Genomic DNA, 18,459 nt, shown 5'->3' on the forward strand with positions numbered 1-18,459 from the left:
TTATTTGACTGATTTCCATCAAACAAACTACAACATGTAATGGTTTTAGCATAAGAATGGGACAATTACTCATCAAATCTATAATCTGAGAGGTACTTTGGAAAGATGATTGCACAAAGTTCACTCTACAAACCTCTGCTTCAAAGCATGATGGTGTTTGTTTCGTATTTGTTTCAGGTTTTTGTTCTCCTTACCATGAATCTATAGCATTCATCTGAGAAAACGTCATTGTTGAAGTTCTTTTTGCTTTAGTGTGAATTATTGTTGACTTCAACGAAAGTTTTAACATAAAAGAAAACTACTGCTGATGAGCAAACGTGTGTGAACTGATTAAAAAACCTGTGTTCTTTACATGCGACACTGACTTTTGCATTGATTTTTGTTTCTGTCCTGACCCGTTTTGAAGCAAAAGACGCAGGTCAGTAACAGTAAAGGAGTTTGACTGAGTTCAGATGTATTCACTAAAAACTGTATTTGCGTATTTTGCTTTAGACTGTAGCTTAAGAGTAGAAGAGAAGGGGGATGTAATGTTTAACTTGACATAAACTATACTCTCAATGGCTCCACAAACTAATCTTTTTTTTTCCCCTTGACTTAAAGTATCTTATGTTCGTGGTGCAGATGGATCAGACTGGGATTCTGCCAGCACTATCAGTAAAAGAACCCCGCCTGGGTTGAAGATTCCCTCCTCTTCTGGTGGTGGACAGAAAGAAGATTGTGGTCTTCCCAGAACCTCAACACCTAAGAGGAGCAGCAGCTTTGGGAAGAGTCTACCCAGCACACCCTCCATCTCTGCTCCGCTGCCCCAACCTTGTACAACGAAGATAAGTTTTCAGACAGCAGACGACGGAGAAGGTAAGTTGGTGACTTTTTTTCTGCCATGTGTATCCCAATTGCTGCATATGCAACATGCAAGAGTTGTTATCTGTTTCTTTGTCCTGCAACCAGATTCAGATAGTGAGATAGAAAAGACTAGAGGCTCTCGAGAAAATTCTCCAACTGGCAATCGGCGACGGTTGGCGCATGAACCTGGTACAATTTAGTAGTCCTTTTTAAGATTACCTTTATGCCTGCACATGCCCAGTGTTCTGGGTACTGACTCCATCTTCTCTCCAGGTACTACTGACGAGTCACAGGCGACAGAATACACTCAAAGTTCGGATTTTGAAGAGCACGAGGAGAGGGTGAGAAATGTTGATACAGAGTTGTCTCTGCCACCTAAATTCAATTCTCCTTTTTAGCAACATCTACTCCAGCTTAAGCGTCTTTCTCTTTCTAAAAATGCATGAGCAAGTCATATTAACGTGAAATGTTATCACATTCTTTGGATGCAAGACCTTGATGACTTCTAATTTGGAATATCTTGGAACATTTTTAGCAAAAGCAGAATATCTTTTTTACAAGGTATAACTAGCTACCTAACTGTACTAAAGTGTTGGTGGCAAGAAGCCACAAATGTACAATATACTTGTAAAAGCATTTTGAACTTTCCCACTCTGCAAAAAACTGGTGATGTGATAGACCAAGAGAGTGTATTGTCTAAATTATTCATTGTATGGAAAATGATTGCGGGCTTTTGAGTTATGTCTCTACCAGTTTTGCAATTTTAAAGATGGAACGTTTTACCCAGTTTTCATTTCAAAATAGACAGTTTGAACTAGGGGTGCACTGATAAATTTGCCCCAATTTCCTTAATTTTGGGTGATTGGTCAATACTAAGAAACCTGTTCACATCTACACATGGGCGGAAACTATAATCACCGTTGTATTTGGTGACTTTTCAGACTAAAAACAACGGTATCGGGGGGCGTGGCGTAGGGGTTAGCGCGACCTATGTTTGGAGGCCTTGAGTCCTAGACGCGGCCGTCGCGGGTTCCTTCCCCCTTTCCTCTCACCCTACTGTCATATAAGGGACACTAGAGCCCACTAAAGACCCCCTGGAGGGGTAAAATAAACAAAAAAACAACGGTATCAGCCAAAATCGGAATCGCCAGGTCAAACTTTTTAAAGATTGGTGTTCGGCCAAAAAACCGCAATCGGTTCACCCCTAGTTTGAACATCTCAAATGGATTCTATGTCTTCCTTGTGTTCTGGATATTATATCAAAACCTTTTTTTTTGCATTTCTGTCTTTTTTTGTTGTTTGTTTTTTTGTTTGTTTGTTCTTTCTTGTCAAATCACATCATCAAAGGAGAAAGTTGACGCAGTAGATGGATGTGAGTTCAGTTTGAACAACTTAGGCCATGCAGGCTCCGATACGGAAGAAAAGGTAGGTGGAGATACTCCGTGGGAGAAGCGTTACGAGAAACTCTGGGTAGAGGTGGAGAAAAGGGAGGTAAAATCCACCTTTAAGAGCGTCACTGGGGAATTAAAGGAGAGGTTTGGCGAACTTTTTAAATCGAGGCATCCTGCAAAAAACCCCACGGAAGACGCTTCTTCTGCGTCCAGCTCTGCGGGTGAAGATTCAAGTGACGAGGAAGAAGAGGACATCGTTCGCCCCACAGCTAGAGCAAGAAGTACTGTTCTTCTCACCATCCCTGAGCAGAGAGAGTCAGGACAGGAGGACTCTATGGCAGAGTCACCTGGCAGCTCGTTGTGTGAAGAAACGCTACCGAACTGTGATCAAGATGTTAATGATAGCTTTATCCGTCACAAGTCAGCTCTACTCACAGTTGATGTCGAGGCCAATGCTTCATCGCAGCTCACCGCCGCACAGGAAGAAAGCGAAGACGATACCGATCGATACAGCAAACCTGCTTCAGAGGATAATGGCGTAGCTCTGCTTGCTACTGACTCTGCTGGCCGTCTACACGAAGCTGGCTGGTCCAACGCAGGCTCAGAAGAGATTCTGACGTCTGAGCCGGCCTTGCAACACAGACGTCCAGATGTCTCTAATGGAGAAGGGCCTGAGGAAGAGGACATGATGAGGTTTTACCCTGAGGTAGGAATGCTGGGAGTTGTATTCAAAGCAAAGGCCCAGCCCAAGAAAGCGATGTAGGATTGCTGCTTCTGACGCAGTTGCTTCTGGACTTCGTCTTTCTCTCTTTCCCTCAGTTTATTCAATACCTGAATATGTTTCTCTTCCTTCTTTCAGTTGAGGCTCATAGCATTATGACCTTATTGCTGCAGTTACATGTTTATTTCTTGTCACGTGTTTCATTTCATGTAGATCTGCTTGGTTCACTTATACCCACCTTAACTCCTTGCCATTCTAACCAATCAGCTGTGGACCCTCGAGTGTTTTCTGAACAACTGTGTGTAGACAAAGTTATTTGTAAACGTCAAAACCTCAATTCTTATGATGAGATTTATGCAGGGTGTCCACACATCCATAAAAAAATCTTAAATTTGTGAGTCTAAATCCATGTGTCTAAAATTAAGGCCTGAAAATGTCATCAATTAATTAAAAAATGTTAAGTTGGCCTTAATTAAGTTAATCACAGCTTTTTCAAAATGCAAAATCAGTTACGTACATATAATGTACAGTAAAATATCTGCATCTGATACAGATTTTCAGACAAAATATGCTAGTGACTGGCCAGCCAATCTAAATCTACCAGTGGTCCACATTTGTGTGCTTTTTCTTTGTAGTATTGTGTCATACGTGTGCTTTGCATGTATGGTTTACACTGAAAATGTCTGTGTCAAATATGTGTGAAGATTGCATGAACAATAGTTCTCTTTAATGCATGGAATGAGTTTTGTTTTCAGGTTTGGTTTCCCTTACTATGCATGCTGTGTGTTAGCTTTTACAGTTAATTTTATGAAGAGTTTTTATTGTCCAAGTCTTTTGGGTGTATCGATTTCTTAAAGGACAAATTAAGAAAAGGACAGACGATAATCTACTATTTGTATTTTAATTTTATTGTTTTTAAAGAAAATGACAACCAGCAGTAACACTTAAATGTGTGTTGGCTTCAGTAAATTATTAGAAAATTGGGTTAACATTGAACAATAGCAGAGTGGATATTGTAGATCAAATTCTTAATTTTAATTATTCAAGAGTATTCAAACTTCTTGGGTTAGTTATATTCAGTAGTAATGACTTATTCACATCCCTTGAGCTTTTTTGCATTTTGTTCTAAACCAACCACAAACTTCAGTGTATTTTATATGACGAATAAAATGTGGGGCAATAATTTAGTAATAATCCTTAAAATGAAAAACCAAGAACTCGCATCAGGGAATTTTTGGGTCTTAAAATGAATGAAAAAGTTTTCATCTGCATCAATGGGCTCAGATTTGCATCATTCTTCACTTGTGAGCTTCTTACTAAATCATTGTGTAAATTCTTTTTTCCTTCCACTTCTATATTTATCACTGGTTTATTTTGGTCTATCACGTAAAATCACAATAAAATGCATCAAAGTTTCTAGTTGTGATGTGAAAATGCTAAAAGGGGTATGCTTACTTTTCCTAGGTAATGCAGTTCCAATAGACTCTTAAGTAGAAACAACTTTAAGGTATTAGGTCTCCAGTGGGTGGGGCGACGCTGAATTATGTATGATAAGGAGCACGAGCACGGAACCAAATTGCATGTTAAAGTGCAAGCCTCGGTCTTTCTCAGCTGGACCGTTCTCTCCTACCAAGTTCATAAATCTTGTATGGTTTTCGTTGTTGTTTTTCAGATGGCCGGAAAAGCAACAGGTGCTATGGCGGCGCATCGAAAGTCGTGCATTCCCCACGATGGCAGTGAAGCAGGTGGTTCGGCGAAGCCTGGGACCAGTGTATGTTTAAGTTTGGTTCAAGCTGGAAGATCTCATCAGGAACATCAGCTTGTTGCCAGCCAAAGGTATGCATGTTGCTTCCCAGCGAACATACTAATTGGAAGTAGCCATTAGGAATTGGTCTTATATTGAGACTTTATGTACAATCTGTCTGGTTGTTTGTTTTTTTAAAATTCTGTATGATTTAACATTAGTTTTTAGACTGTTTTTCAGTGAAATGTGGCAGGAGCCGCCACATTTCTTTGCACCCGTGGTAAAGATGTGTAAGAAAAAGCCTAAAAATGAATTTGTCATTTGACTCCCAACACTCGCACTGAGCAACTAATTGCATCTTGGGTTCGCCCAGTTTTCATAACAACCACTGAGTCAAGATAAAGTTTGGAAAGAACTATTTTGTGTCCTACTGTCACAAAAATAAACATGTTAAATTAAAAACGCAATCTACTGGAGCTAGGATGATTTTTTTCAGGCTTTCTACACAAGGTTTGCCAAGCGTGCAAATAATTCTGCCTGGCCCTTTAAGGGTTTTTGTTTTGTTTTGGTGTGTTGGTTTCAGTGTGTTCTTTCTTTTCATTTCAACCAAAGGCCTCAGTCAGTCACAGTTCAATGACTATCAGGTTTATTGCTCTCCATAACACCAACAGAGCTCCAGTCGTGCAGAGCTGCAGTGGCATAAAGCAAGGTGTAGAAGGGAAATTACAGCTGGAGCTCATGGTCCATTGGGCCCGGCAAAGTGGAGGCCCTCAGGCCAGCATACAAGTTAATCGAGCAACCGTACCTGAGGTTGAGGAAGGCACTATAAGTGACATAACGGACAATGAAGAAGAAGACAGGTATATATGCAGGACGCCACTTTCCTACATCTGTCTGCGCCACTAATCTATTTGGTGTTATTAATCTGAACGCTAGCTGCTGGAAACAAATCTCCCTCTCCAAAACTTGTGGTTGATAGGTGAACAGACTGCATAAAACTGTTAAGTATTGCTTTAACAGACAATTATTTTAGTAATAGAATTTCAATTGGGTGATTCTAAAAATATGCCACTTGAGGAATTCTGGGTAGAACACATTTACAGACAAAGGTTTTTGTTTTAATCTTAAATGCAAAGGGTATTAATTTTTTGTACCGTTTTCGCTTAATTACTCCCATGAATATGTTGGGGGGGTTTTCTAGCATATTCCCCTTTTTTGAGTTTGTGTACTCCAGTTAACGATTAATTGATTACTAAATCAGTTGACAATTATTTCAATTAATTGATTAATTCAGATTAATTGGTTCTTCCAGCCCTACAATTTTGCATTCTACAAACAGAGTATTACTTTTTCTTTATTCAACTTAACAATTATTTGATTACTAAATTAGTTGCCGATTATTTCAATAGTCGATTCATCATTAGTCGATTAATCGTTTCAGCCCTACTGTTAGCGTAGCATGCGGTAAAAGTATTTGCTGCCTTAAACTCTTCTTCTGTTTTTGCTTTGCTTGTTTGTTTGTTTTCAGGTCACCACCCAACTTTAAACGTCAAAGATAACCTGAGTAAATACAAAATTCTCTTTTCATTTAGTTAATCAGGTTCAATATGAACAATTGATCCCTAAACTTCATAGGTAATTGAGCCCACTCCAGGCAGGGACAACTGCCTTGAAAAAGGTTCAGTAACTTGCAATGATGGAACCACGATATCTGGCAGATAATCGGGAAGTACAACGGAGTTGTCGTTGATTTAAAGCTACCTAAAGTTCTCTGAATAGCTAAGAGAAACAAAGCTTCCAGAATGCTTTTAGAAATTGTTGCTACTAAGGGTGACACAATCAGTTTCAGAGGCAATCGTCACCATAGGAACCAGGAGGGTTCGGATAGCGTTTTTCCCTTAATGATTAAAGTGATGATTCAAAAACTGCATTTTGCATTTACTCAAGTTATCTTTCTTTAAGTTGTGAGGGCCTGAAACATTTACTTGTGATAAAAACATATAGGGGGCTTCTTTCAAACATTGCACTGCAGAAAATAGACAAATATTCACAATATACAACAAAAATACTTCCAACACTTCCACACAGAACATATCTCGTTCTGTGTCTTTTATTACTTTTGTAAGACAAATTTGCTTTTATCATACAAGTCAGAATGGCCTTGCGTTACAGCAAAAGCTTGCAATTGCTTTCTCAACTATATACTGCATTACACCATTACACCTTTAGTATTTTCACTATGTTCGTGCAAATCTTTAGAATTACTTTGTTTTCTCTTTGGTTTTGTGTTTGTGCGGCTCAGGTCTATGACTACAGATCAACAGAAAAGCAAGGTACAGACAACCGGATCGACTACATAAACGAGTGTTGGATTTGAAACCGATACGGGAATAATTCTATCATCATTTTTTTTCTTTCCAGGTCCAGAGTCTTGAAGACATAAGCGTGCCTGACGATCTAGAAGAACTAACCCAGTCGTCCGACACAGACGATGCGGACTCACACACTTCAGGCTACCGTAATGCAGCCTCCTTCATGCAGAAGCTGGAGTCATTCTCTTTGGGTAATAAGCTTCCGCAATACATGAGCAGTTATTTACTTTTCTTACTTTTTGTTGCAAAATAAAAATAGATATTCTAGTTTTGCAGACAGACACAGACAGATGAATTTGTTGGCACACGTGGTGAGGCGGTCTAAACATAAGTGTGTTCTTTTATCGGAGCAACATTGAACTGAACAATGTAGATATTAAATTTGAACACTTTTATTATCTGTTCATGACATACTGTTTTTAACCAATTCACATGTGGCACAAATTTGAACAGTCATTTTAATGGATGTATCTGAAGCCTTTTTAATTATATTTGAGCTTTTTAAAATGAACTCTTTCTTTTAGCCGTTCACTGTAGGTGGTGGTGACTAAACTGGATCTTTTGAATCAGTTTGGTGGCCTGTAAACGGAAAATGGAAATGGTTCATCTCTTGGTCCAAAACACACGGCCAAATCAACGAACAAAGGGTTCACCAGACACTCCGTTGACCCTCTTCCATGACCATCTCACTGTATTTCGTCCCCCAGATCCCACGACTATGACAAAGATGCAGAACATTTTCCACGAGTACGAGCGCTCCATTCAAAAACTGCGAAGTCGCCATGGGTATCTGTCAGAGAAGGTGAACCAGCTGGAAGCGGAAAGAACGTCGCTGAAGGGCTTACTGGAGGAAGTCAGAGACGCTAAGTCTCTTCTGGAGCGCAACCAGCTGGAAGTACAGACTGAACTCACTAACATCAAGTGAGAATTTCTTTTGTTGTTGTTGTTGATTTTTGGGCTAACTTTGAAATTGTGTCCTCTGAACCTTTTTTTTTTTTTTTACATTTATTTACTTGATCTCTTTGTGTTGCACTTTGCGTGAAGATTTCAACTGAAACAAGAGCAGGAGAATCGCCAGAATGCCGCCATGATGTACGACACCTCCAAAGACAAGCTGAAGCGGCTGGAGGAGCAGCATCAGTTTGAGGTCCAGGACAAGCAGAAGGTGGAGCTGTCACTGAGGAACATGGAGCTGGAGATGAGAACGCTCGCCAGCAACATGAAACAGGCACTTTGTTTTTATCTGCCCAACACGACGACTGTTTATTACGGGGGGGTTTTCTGCTAGAAATGGAGATGTGTGTTATCGATTAATAAGTTAATCTAAAGTTGATTAATCGATTAATTGGTAAGCAGCCATTTTCTTTTTTCTTATATCAAAAGGGATGACCATCTATCTTCTTTCTGCTGAATATAAAAAAAAAAATACATCTGTGTATTTTTATGACTTTTTGTGTCAGCAGCGTTAAATACTGACTGAAAAATCTGTGGAAATTGCAGATTGGTTTATCTGATTAATTGTCAGCATAATCAATACAATTGATGACTAAAATAATTGTTAGTTCCAACCCTATTGCATCCCTTGTTAAAAACACGTCGCCTGTTGTTAATTACTGAAATTGCCAGGTTTTTTATCCGATTAATCGATTAATCATCACCATATTCGATTACTAAAATAATCGCTAGCTGCATCCCTCGTTAGATACATTATGTCGGTATTTGTGTTGGCTCGCTCTTTGCTTGCATGTGTGTGTATGTGATCCTAACGCCCGTGTGTGACATGTTTAACGCTCAGCTTGAAGAAGAGCAACATGAGACTCAGAAGCTGCTGGCTCAGGAACGCACCTCCCGGGCCCTGCAGGAAAATCTGCTCAACAATCACCTCCGAAAGCAGAAGGAGATGGAGGCGGAGAACAGGAAAAGCATCAGCAGAAGCAATGAGGTGATTCTCTGACTTTCAATCCGATCTTCTCAGGATTTTTTATTTATTTATTTTTTTCCCCAATACTGTTATTTGTTGCGCATTTTTAAACACAAAATCCAGACAGACTTACGGTGATGTTTTTGTTGTGATGCGTGGTAGACTTTGTCTCAGCTCACCGAGGCCGGCGACAGGGAAAGAGAGCTGCTTCGCCAGGTTAACTCGCTGCAGGAGCAGCTGGCCTCGACAAGGTCAGACTTCGAACATTCCCAGGCAGACAGCAGTATCAAAGAGAGCACCCTGGTGGAGGAGAACGAGGCCCTCAAGGAGCAGCTCGAGGACATTCGTCAAGACCTCAAGCACAGCAACGAAACCGTGACCCAGACCGTGTTCGCCTGCAACAACCAGCTGTCGGCCCTGAAGACCGAGTTGGTGAAAACGACGAGCCAGCTGGAACACGAGCGACAGGCTCGCGAGACGCTGGAGGCCGAGGCCGAGTCGACTCGGTCCCGCTTGGCCGCAGCCGTGAAGGAGATCGAACTTCGCCTGGCGTCTCACGCAGACACAGAGAAAGCTCTGCTCAGAGAGAAGGAAGAACACCAGAGACAAAAAGACCGACTCTCAAGTGAGTAGAGAAGTCCTCCGGTCTGCACATACAATTTTGCAGAGCTGCAGCTAACACTTACTTCAGTCATCAATTATTCTGTTGGTTAATCGGATAAAATGAAATTGGTACTTTCTGGTAACAACATATTTATGGACAAAGAAGGACTTTTTTTTTATCTTAAATGCAAGTTGTATCTATTTTTTGTTCAGTTTTGGCTTAATTACTGCTGTGAATATGTTCTTCCTTCAGCAGATAACCTTCTTGAGTCTGTATTCTCCAGAGACTTTTTCCTGGAGGAAAAATTAGTTAACACATTTTTTACTTAGTTTGATTAATTAAGATTATTCAATTGCTAAATTAGTTGATCAATTATTATTAATCGACTAATTGACTCCTAAACTAAGAGTTTTTTCAATTAATCAATTTATCACAATTAATCGATTGCCTCAGCCCCACAATTTGTACTCTAAGCATGTAATATTGCTTTTTATTTACTTGCCTGCAGTGTGCATTTTACAATTATTGTTTAGCCTGTTTCTCCTCCTAATGCAATCCACATCTCTTCTCTCTGATGGTAAACATTAATGCGTTTTATCACTTATCTATTTTTTTTTTTTAGACGAAATAACCGCTCAGCGCGAGGCAGTCAGCAACCTGAAACAGAAGCTGGCCAAGGCCGACGCTAACACAAACAGCATGGAGAACGAGTTCCATCGGGTCTCTGCGCAACTGACGGAGAAGAATCTGCTGCTGGACGCCCTGCTGAAAGAGAAGGACTACGGGACGACGCGTGCCAAGGAGCTCGAAACTGCTCTGCAAGCAGAGAAGGAGCTGTCCAGTCGCAGCGTAGCGCGCCAAGAAGCAGCGGAAGAACGCCTCGCCCATGCCCAAAGCGAGATCATGTTGCTTCGGCAGCAGCTGGAAGAGGCGCAGAACCAAGCCGCCGCGAAGGAGCGCGCCATTACTGAAGCCCAGGAGCGCTTCAGCGACATGCTGACCAAGCTGCGCGCCGACTGTGAAGAAAGAGTTCATCTGCTCGAGGAGAGAAATAAGGAGCTCGCCAGCAAGGCTGCTGAACTTCGTGAGCTGAACCTCAAGTTTGAGGAAGAGAAGAATCAACGAGAAGTGAGACTGAGGCTGCGTAGCCTGACTAATAGTTCTTCAGAACATCTTATATTCCCCCTGTAGGACCACTAAGGTGTTTTTTTTATATCTGATCTCGTTTCTTTCTGCACAGAACACTTTAAGGCAGCTGCAGCAGGAGCTGGCCGACTCTCTCAAGAAGTTATCGATGTGTGAAGCTTCCCTGGAGGTCCTCACGCGCTATCGCAACGACCTGGAGGAAGAGAAAGCTCGGCTTCTCAAAGACGTTGAGAGACTCAGAGAAAAGGTGACTGCAGGACGCAGCTCTCTTCTCTGAAACGTGATTTATTACGAGACAATCGGTTAATAAATCTTCTGCTGGAATATGAAAAATTGTAATCACTAAGTTGAATTTATTATGTGATCAGGGCCCGGTAAATGTTAAAGCTGGTTGAATCTTTTTTTTTATACATCTTATGGCAGTGCCATTACAACATTTTAAGCAACAGAGGCAAAACATGGTTTTTAAATTTTGTTTTTAAAAAAACCCAAAACACACACACAGCATCTAAGTGTAACATATATTTCTATTCAGCTCACCTGAGTCAAGACATTTTACTGAAATTGTCAATTACAGTAACATTGAAATTATAGTCAGTTTCTGGCCTGTCCTGCTACCAATTGTGAAGTGAACCCCCAAAATAGTTTTAGGACTTTAGCTAGGACCTCTAGCTGATGTTTTTTTTTTTTTTTTGTTTGTTTGTTTGTTTTTCAGTTTTGCCCTGTATTTAGCTCTAGACAAGATTTCCCTCAGCATGATACCACCATCACAATGCTTCACCATTGAAGTAGTGTATTTCACGGGGCTGTTTTGGGTTTTTGAAAGCACATTTCAGCTTTGGTCTTTATTTCCTCCCACCCAACATATTTGCAAAAATATTTTGGAAACCAAATCCGATATCTTTTTTTTCTACTGAAGAAATGATTATTTCCATTTGGTGAGTTGTCACAACAACAACCATAGTTTTACATTAAGATGTGACAAAAACGTCCAGAAGATTTTCCCGACTCTGTTTATGGCATATTGAGTTGATCAGAGGATTAATACCTGCTTTTTTATATATATATGTACATAAACCATGAAGTGCACTTTTTATCTTTGCTCTTGAGTACTTTGTTTCGTCTGTATTACTTAGCTTGAGGAAACCGAAGAGAAGTACCTAAAAGCAGAGCGACACATCAGCAGTATGAAAATCAGAATGGATGACATGGAAAAGGAACTTCGCACTTCCGTTGCTAAACTCCAGGAGGCGGTGGCTGCCGTCGTGGCCTCTGAAATCACCACCAAACAGTTGGAGGAAGGGTTGCAAAAGTAAGTGCAAACACACGGCTTCAGCACGAGCGCTGATTCATAGCGATCCTTGGTATTTATTCTTAGAGAATAAATAATGTATTTGCAGTTTTGACATAAAGTCTACAAACCATGTGATTAGATACTATGAGCAGATTTTCTTCTATATTGTTAGGGCTGCAACTAACGACTATTCTGATGATTAAACTGTTTTGTTTAAAAAGCACATTCTGCAGGTTTTTCATTTAACCACTTATGCCTTTTTTATACATTAGAAATGTATTAAAGTAATTCATTTCCTTTTTCAAATAACAAAATAAATGTTTTATTACCTAAAATGTAGCAACATAGCATTCCTGCAGTAAGTCTGAACCCTTTGAATCTAAAACTTTAAGCCACTTTAAGAGTTTCTGCTAAAACATATTTAAAAAGAAAGTTTGGGGGGGTTTTTTATCTGAAATGCAAACTGAATATATTTTTTGTAGTTTTGGCTCTATTACTGCTGAATATGTTGGTTTTTCACCACATGGCTGTTTTTTTGAGGCAGCGATTAATCAATTGCTAAATTAGTTGACGATTATTATCCATCCATAGATAAGCCATACGGTCACAGGTATATGAGGCCGGTATCTGGGCCTGATTAATAGAGAATGTTAATGTCGCCCAGGCTGGAGATCGAGAACGCCAGACTGGAAGGTACTACGAAGCAACAGGCTGATAAAATTGAGGCTCTTCAGAAAAGCGCTAAGGAAGCCGTCGTGGTGAGTAACCCGTTCACCTGCTCACACATGGTCTCAATGCTCCACGTCTCTTTGGAGCTAAAAGGTGTCATGCAATTCTGTTAAATCAACTATCTTGAGTTTATGCATTAAAGTCAGTTTTAAACTTAAAGGGCATACAATCTGTTTTCAGCTAGCTGACTGCTCACCTGGAGGAGGGGTCAGTATTGTGACTGTAGGCGTAGTTTCTCTGTGTGGGGTTCTTCCTCTTTGTACACTGATTCATTTAATCCTTTTTTATTTTTGAACTAGAGATCAAATAATCCTCTTAATGAAGTGAAATATAACATGTTTTTAGTGTCAGAACTCCAAGCATATGTGGGAATAAGTATCCTGGTGATGGAGAAATGTCTTTCGTCTCCCAGTCTTTTTTTTTTTTTTTTAAATCTTTGTCTGTGGTGTCTTTCTTTCAGTTGTGAATGTATTCCTGATGAATGCATGTCACTTCCTTTAGTTTGCTTTCAACTTTCTAAAATCCTAATTTGATTTTATTTTTTGCAGCAGCAGCAGAAACACAAAGACTATTTAATTTTTTGTTTTGTTTTGTTTTGAAATGATGTTTTTTCTTTAGGTCCGTGCACATTTGGAGGAGCTGGTATCGAACCTCCAAGGCAGCAAGATTTCTTTGGAAGAGCAGCTGAATAAAGAGGTGGGTGGCTTGTGCTGTTAGTTCTTCACACGTTTCAGTTGATTTGTTTTTATAAATGATGAAAATGAAAAAAAAAAGTTTAGGACCGATAAAATGAATAAAAATAAATTCTCATCCTAATTCCTTAATTGACGTCATAGGTTTACATGCACTCAATTGTAGAGACTGACATTATTATCTTTTTACCTTTATTTTATTACCTACTATAAAGCAAGAACCTTTAACTGATTTTATTAACAAGAACTGAGTGCTCAGATTTGAGTTTGTGGTGGATTTTCTCAAAGGTTTAATAGGATTGGGGTCAGTGCCATTCCAAAACCTTAAACTACAGCAGCATGTAGTTTTAAAAAAAAGTTTCTTTTTTTTGCATAATTGTTATAACAATTAACAACAACAACCCTGTGCATGAGGTTTAAAGGTTTCAGGTTTATTTTCAAAATGATTTAAAATGAGCGACATCCATGCCTACAATATAAAGGTCTGAGCAGAACCGTACTTTGAGCTCGTGCGTTTTTCTTCTACAGGTGCACAAACAGAGCATGCTGTCTAACACCATGCAGGACTCTCAGGTCATGTGGGAGGAAGAGACGAAGAACCGCTCAAAGTTAGGACTGCGCCTGACAGAACTTGAAAGAGAAAAAGGAGAGCTCACAAACCAGGTGTTCACACTGTGATAATAATCTGTGCATGATATGATGGTTAAGTGTCACTCAGCTGAGGTGTGAAGAGTCACTGAGTTGCTCATTCTGGCCTAGATGGAGATTGAAAAGAAGAAAGCCAAGAAAATTGCAGAGCAAAAGAAAGCGGTAGACACTCGCCTTGAACAAGAGATGAAGAGAAACATGGATCTTCAAAAAGAAATGCACAGGTGACTTTTGCTTTTGGACTCTTTGGACTCTCACTGGGCTGTTTAGAGCCAGCTAGGATCCACTAGAACCATCGTCTTGGCTTTGTGGTCCACCAGTGTCTGTATCCTTTTTAAGTCTCCATTCAATTATTTTGTACATTCAATCAGCCTAGTCTTTGCAAGTTTAGGATATTTCACTTGATGCGTTAGATATTCACTCTGTGCGTTTATGTTTAAGGCAACGAACTTTATTAAAAAGTGCAAAGAAGAAGCTGCAGGGTCAAGAGAATGGAGGAGCAAATTATTCCTCTATGAAGAGCCCTCACCGGCGACAGAGTCAGACTGACGGGTGGATGAAGGACAAGGTTTGTGGGTCTGATGCTGGCTTCAACGCAACCTAATGCGCTGCTTATACATTACATTTTGGTTTTTGGATTCAAAAAATCAAACAATACCATTTCACAGTTTTTCTTTGGCTCAGTTTACACCAGGGTTCTAAACCTGGGTTCTAAGGTATTCAACAAATTAGTCGAAGCTAACGTTAAACTGCTTAACACAAAAATATCAGCTCTGCTTTCGCTAAACTGCTAAACTTAAAGAATTAGTGGAAGCTAACACTAAACTACTAAACAAAAAAATAGTGGAAGCTAACGCTAAACTGCTAAGCACAAAAAACAGAAGAAGCTAACACTAAACTGATGAGCACAAAAAAAACTGGTGGAAGCTATTTTCCACACGAGACTCGCAAACAGCCAAGTGCTCTGTTTCTTATTTTACTACATATCATTACTTTAAAGTTGCATGAACAGGTTGACCAAAGTCAAAAATGTACAATGTGTAACATTTATGGCAATAATTGGCTTGAAAGGCTCAAAAACAAGAAGTTTCATCCTGAAGTGGCTAATGGGACATAGGCCAAACATATGACCTGAGGGGTGAGCGTGCTCATTTTTATGCTTGTATCCACAGTCGAAAGATTTTTACAGCAATATGCTGCCCTAAAGGCAAGTTCTTTGTACCGAATTTTAAATGAACACCCATGCAGTGAATCGCCTACAATCTCCCCTTGCTTCTTGACCTTCAAACATCTCCTCCATCTTCAGGTGGAGGATCTGCAGGCAGAGCTGGAGAAGGAAACATCTCGACGCTACCAGCTGGAGAAGATCAACGGGGAGCTTCAGGAGCAGTTGGCCTCCCAGAAAGGCGTGGGCAGAAACCACGGCGAGCTGGAGAGAAGCAAGGGGCACCTGGAGAACGAGGTGCGGGAGCTGAGACGCCAATTGGAGAACGTCCAGCCCGACCAGAGCGTGCTGGATCAGTACCGACGTGAAGCGGAGGAAAAAGCCCACCAGGAGATGCAGCAGAAACTGGAGCAGGTCAACCTCTTCCTACAGGTAAAGAGCTGAGAAAAACCCCAACAGAGAGGAAATCAACTCACAACAGCAGAAGGCTGATGTCGCACTTTGATATCGCCCGCCAGTGGGATTAACAACGATTTGTGTGTCTCTCAGTCCCAAGCGGCGTCTCAGGAGGCACTAGATGAGATCAAAGCCGCCAACGAGGCCAACCTGCGCTCCCAGCTGGAACAGAAGATCCGGGAGCTGGAAGGGGAGCTGAACCGAGCCCGCACCGTCCAGCAGGAGACATTCAGCCAGAAAGAGTCCACGCGCTCCGAGCTGGAGCGCTACCGACACCTCTACAACGAAGAGATGCGCCTGCGGATGTCCTTAACTGCCAAACTGGAGAGGTTAAAATGCTTATTAGAGAAGTCTGTTTTGCTTTGTTAAAAAAAAAAAAAATGAAAGGTTTGGTAAACTGGTAAACGCTTGTTAACAAATCTCGAGCTGCTAAAAAGATGGCGGTGATTAGCTTTTTCTTGTTTCCCATGAACAGGGCCAACAGCCGCCTCACCGAAGCCAACTCCAAGCTGCTGAGTGAGCGCAGCAGGAGTCTTATGATGGGAAACATTACAAGCGGGAGCCTGATGGGGCCTTCTCTGGACATGGGCGCCTTGGCTACGCCAGCGAACCCCGGGACCTCGGTGGGGGCCCTCAACAGGAACATGAGCGTGGGATATTCCCTGCCCAGTACTGTGTCAGACGGACAGGACCAAAGGGTGGAGGACTACCTGGCTAAGGTCTGCCCAGTCCTTCATCTCTCACTCACTTATAGAGATTAAAGAGGAAATCTGTGTTCTTGTATATTCCTGATTTCATTTTTTAAGTACAAGTTTATGTCACTGCAGAGACGTTAGTTATAAATAGAGACTTCTCTGTAGTTTCACCTCATAGTCAGACTTGTGTTCGACGAGTTGCATCAACTCACCCAACAAACACGTTAGGCTTTGTAGACTTTTTTGTTTCTTCCTCCTATTGAATATTTCTGTCTTTTCACTATTACCGCTAACTTGTCTTGTATTTCTCACTCTTTTAGCTTCTAGCTCAAAAGTCTTTTTCTCACTTCTCCTCTCTTCAGCCAGACTCATAACCAGGTGTGTTGCTGTTTTCAGCTGAGTGTCTGACTGGTTGCTGTTTCACTGAGCTGCTCGTGCGTTTCAGTGGCGAAAAAGCTGCCAGACAAAGCAACAAAAAAATTTACGTATTTTGCGCTTCTTTTTTACATATAGTATAACAGCTTGCAAATGTATGCATACCCCTTGAATTTTCTTACATTTTGCAATGTCACAACCTCAAACGTCAAACGGGGTTTTTTGTGATTACAGTTTATTTTATAGACAAAGTTGCATATTGTAGTGAAGTGGAGAGTAAAATAAGCAAGGTTTTTAAAATTAGAGCTAACCGATTAATTGTGATAATTGATTATTGAAAATATTGTCATCTAATTTAGTAACTGGTTAATTGTTAAATTGATCACAGACTCAAAAGAAGGAACATTTACTGAAAAAAACCCAACATATCCAGGGAAATAATTAAGCCAAAGCTGCCCAACAATATCTACATTTTCCATTAAGGATAAAAAAATTTAAACTTTGTCTGTAAATATGTTTTACCCAGAACTCCTCAAGTGGCATGGTCTTAGAGTTTTAGCCTCACCTGGTTCAAATTCTAAGAAGGAATCTCCTATTGGGAGATATTTTTAAATCACTATGCTTTTCAAGGGCTGTATTTTATGCCTCTGAATAATACTTTCAGCATATATCTTTAGGCAAAGTTAATAATCCACATTATGGAAGGTAAAAATATCCACTCACTCCTCGGCAGTTCCGGGTTGTAGACCCCTGCTCCAAACAAAAATCAGGTTTGGAGCAGGGGAGCCCATACCCCAATCAGGTTAGGGTATGGTCCGAGAGGCCCATAGTAACTCTGGAGGAGCTGCAGAGATCCTCCACAGACTGTTGTTCACTCTACAAAACTATCCTTAAAAAAACAGATTAGGATCTAGTTAGGTGAGACGAAACTGAATTATTTGGTTTATGAACTTCTTCATAAGTCAAATCCCAGTTTAATACTTTGCAGTTTGTGGCTGTAACACAACAAAATGTACGAAAGCTCAGCAGCAGAGGAAACTTTTGCAAAGCACTGTGCCTTAATTAACTGAGGTTTAGCTGTACAACAGAGGAAGCAGCAATAACTTTGAGGAAAGCTGCTCAACCTGGAGCTTTTATCACCCAGGAGGCTTACAGAAAAAACCCCAGTGGTTGACAAGTACTGGGGCATTTTTACAATTTGTTTGCCCCATCTTATTTCTGCCAGCCCCCTGGAGAGTATGTTGCTAATATATTTCCGTTTTTTATCCACAATAGAAGCTCAGGTATTCAGTGTCGGTGGCTATCGACAGAGTTTCACTGGTCTTCATGGGAGTCGATCTTATTGTGTTGCAATTTCAAACAAGGAAAACCGTACTAAGGTTTAAACTAAAAAAAGAAAAAAAAAACATAACTACATCACAAATTAATCTTTTGAATTTAAAGTCTTGTGAATATTTTAGGCTTAATTGGGTAAAGGCACCTCTGTTCTGCCTGTACAGCTTAAACAACACTAGGTGGCGCTCCTTTCCTTTGTTGGCTTTGAAAGGCAGCTGGAGGCCACTGTTTCTGTTTTTCTCTCTTCTTTTACTTTCTGCCCCTTTTGATCAGCAACTTTAGCGTTAAAATGTTTTCACTCAAGAATCGGTTTAGTTTGGTTCTATCT

The 18,459-nt window shown here is 40.5% G+C and overlaps 1 protein-coding gene across 4 annotated transcripts in view; it reads left to right on the forward strand.

Moving 5' to 3' along the window:
- The window catches only part of LOC102220106 (ankyrin repeat domain-containing protein 26-like), a 33,231-nt gene that overhangs the window by 11,056 nt on the left and 3,716 nt on the right, over positions 1-18,459 (forward strand). For all 4 annotated transcript variants that reach the window (XM_023346881.1, XM_023346903.1, XM_023346893.1 and 1 more), the window contains 24 exons: positions 601-855; positions 949-1,032; positions 1,117-1,184; positions 2,191-2,940; positions 4,628-4,791; positions 5,371-5,559; positions 7,002-7,032; positions 7,121-7,262; positions 7,779-7,992; positions 8,116-8,299; positions 8,867-9,013; positions 9,155-9,617; positions 10,219-10,724; positions 10,837-10,989; positions 11,879-12,054; positions 12,701-12,794; positions 12,946-12,972; positions 13,384-13,461; positions 13,986-14,120; positions 14,217-14,329; positions 14,547-14,673; positions 15,412-15,702; positions 15,820-16,055; positions 16,202-16,445. In XM_023346881.1, the coding sequence (XP_023202649.1) occupies positions 601-855; positions 949-1,032; positions 1,117-1,184; positions 2,191-2,940; positions 4,628-4,791; positions 5,371-5,559; positions 7,002-7,032; positions 7,121-7,262; positions 7,779-7,992; positions 8,116-8,299; positions 8,867-9,013; positions 9,155-9,617; positions 10,219-10,724; positions 10,837-10,989; positions 11,879-12,054; positions 12,701-12,794; positions 12,946-12,972; positions 13,384-13,461; positions 13,986-14,120; positions 14,217-14,329; positions 14,547-14,673; positions 15,412-15,702; positions 15,820-16,055; positions 16,202-16,445 (4,871 nt within the window). The remainder of the gene's footprint in view (positions 1-600; positions 856-948; positions 1,033-1,116; positions 1,185-2,190; positions 2,941-4,627; positions 4,792-5,370; positions 5,560-7,001; positions 7,033-7,120; positions 7,263-7,778; positions 7,993-8,115; positions 8,300-8,866; positions 9,014-9,154; positions 9,618-10,218; positions 10,725-10,836; positions 10,990-11,878; positions 12,055-12,700; positions 12,795-12,945; positions 12,973-13,383; positions 13,462-13,985; positions 14,121-14,216; positions 14,330-14,546; positions 14,674-15,411; positions 15,703-15,819; positions 16,056-16,201; positions 16,446-18,459) is intronic.

This window comes from Xiphophorus maculatus, chromosome 2 (genome assembly GCF_002775205.1).
Source record: "Xiphophorus maculatus strain JP 163 A chromosome 2, X_maculatus-5.0-male, whole genome shotgun sequence".
Taxonomy (NCBI): Eukaryota; Metazoa; Chordata; class Actinopteri; order Cyprinodontiformes; family Poeciliidae; genus Xiphophorus; species Xiphophorus maculatus.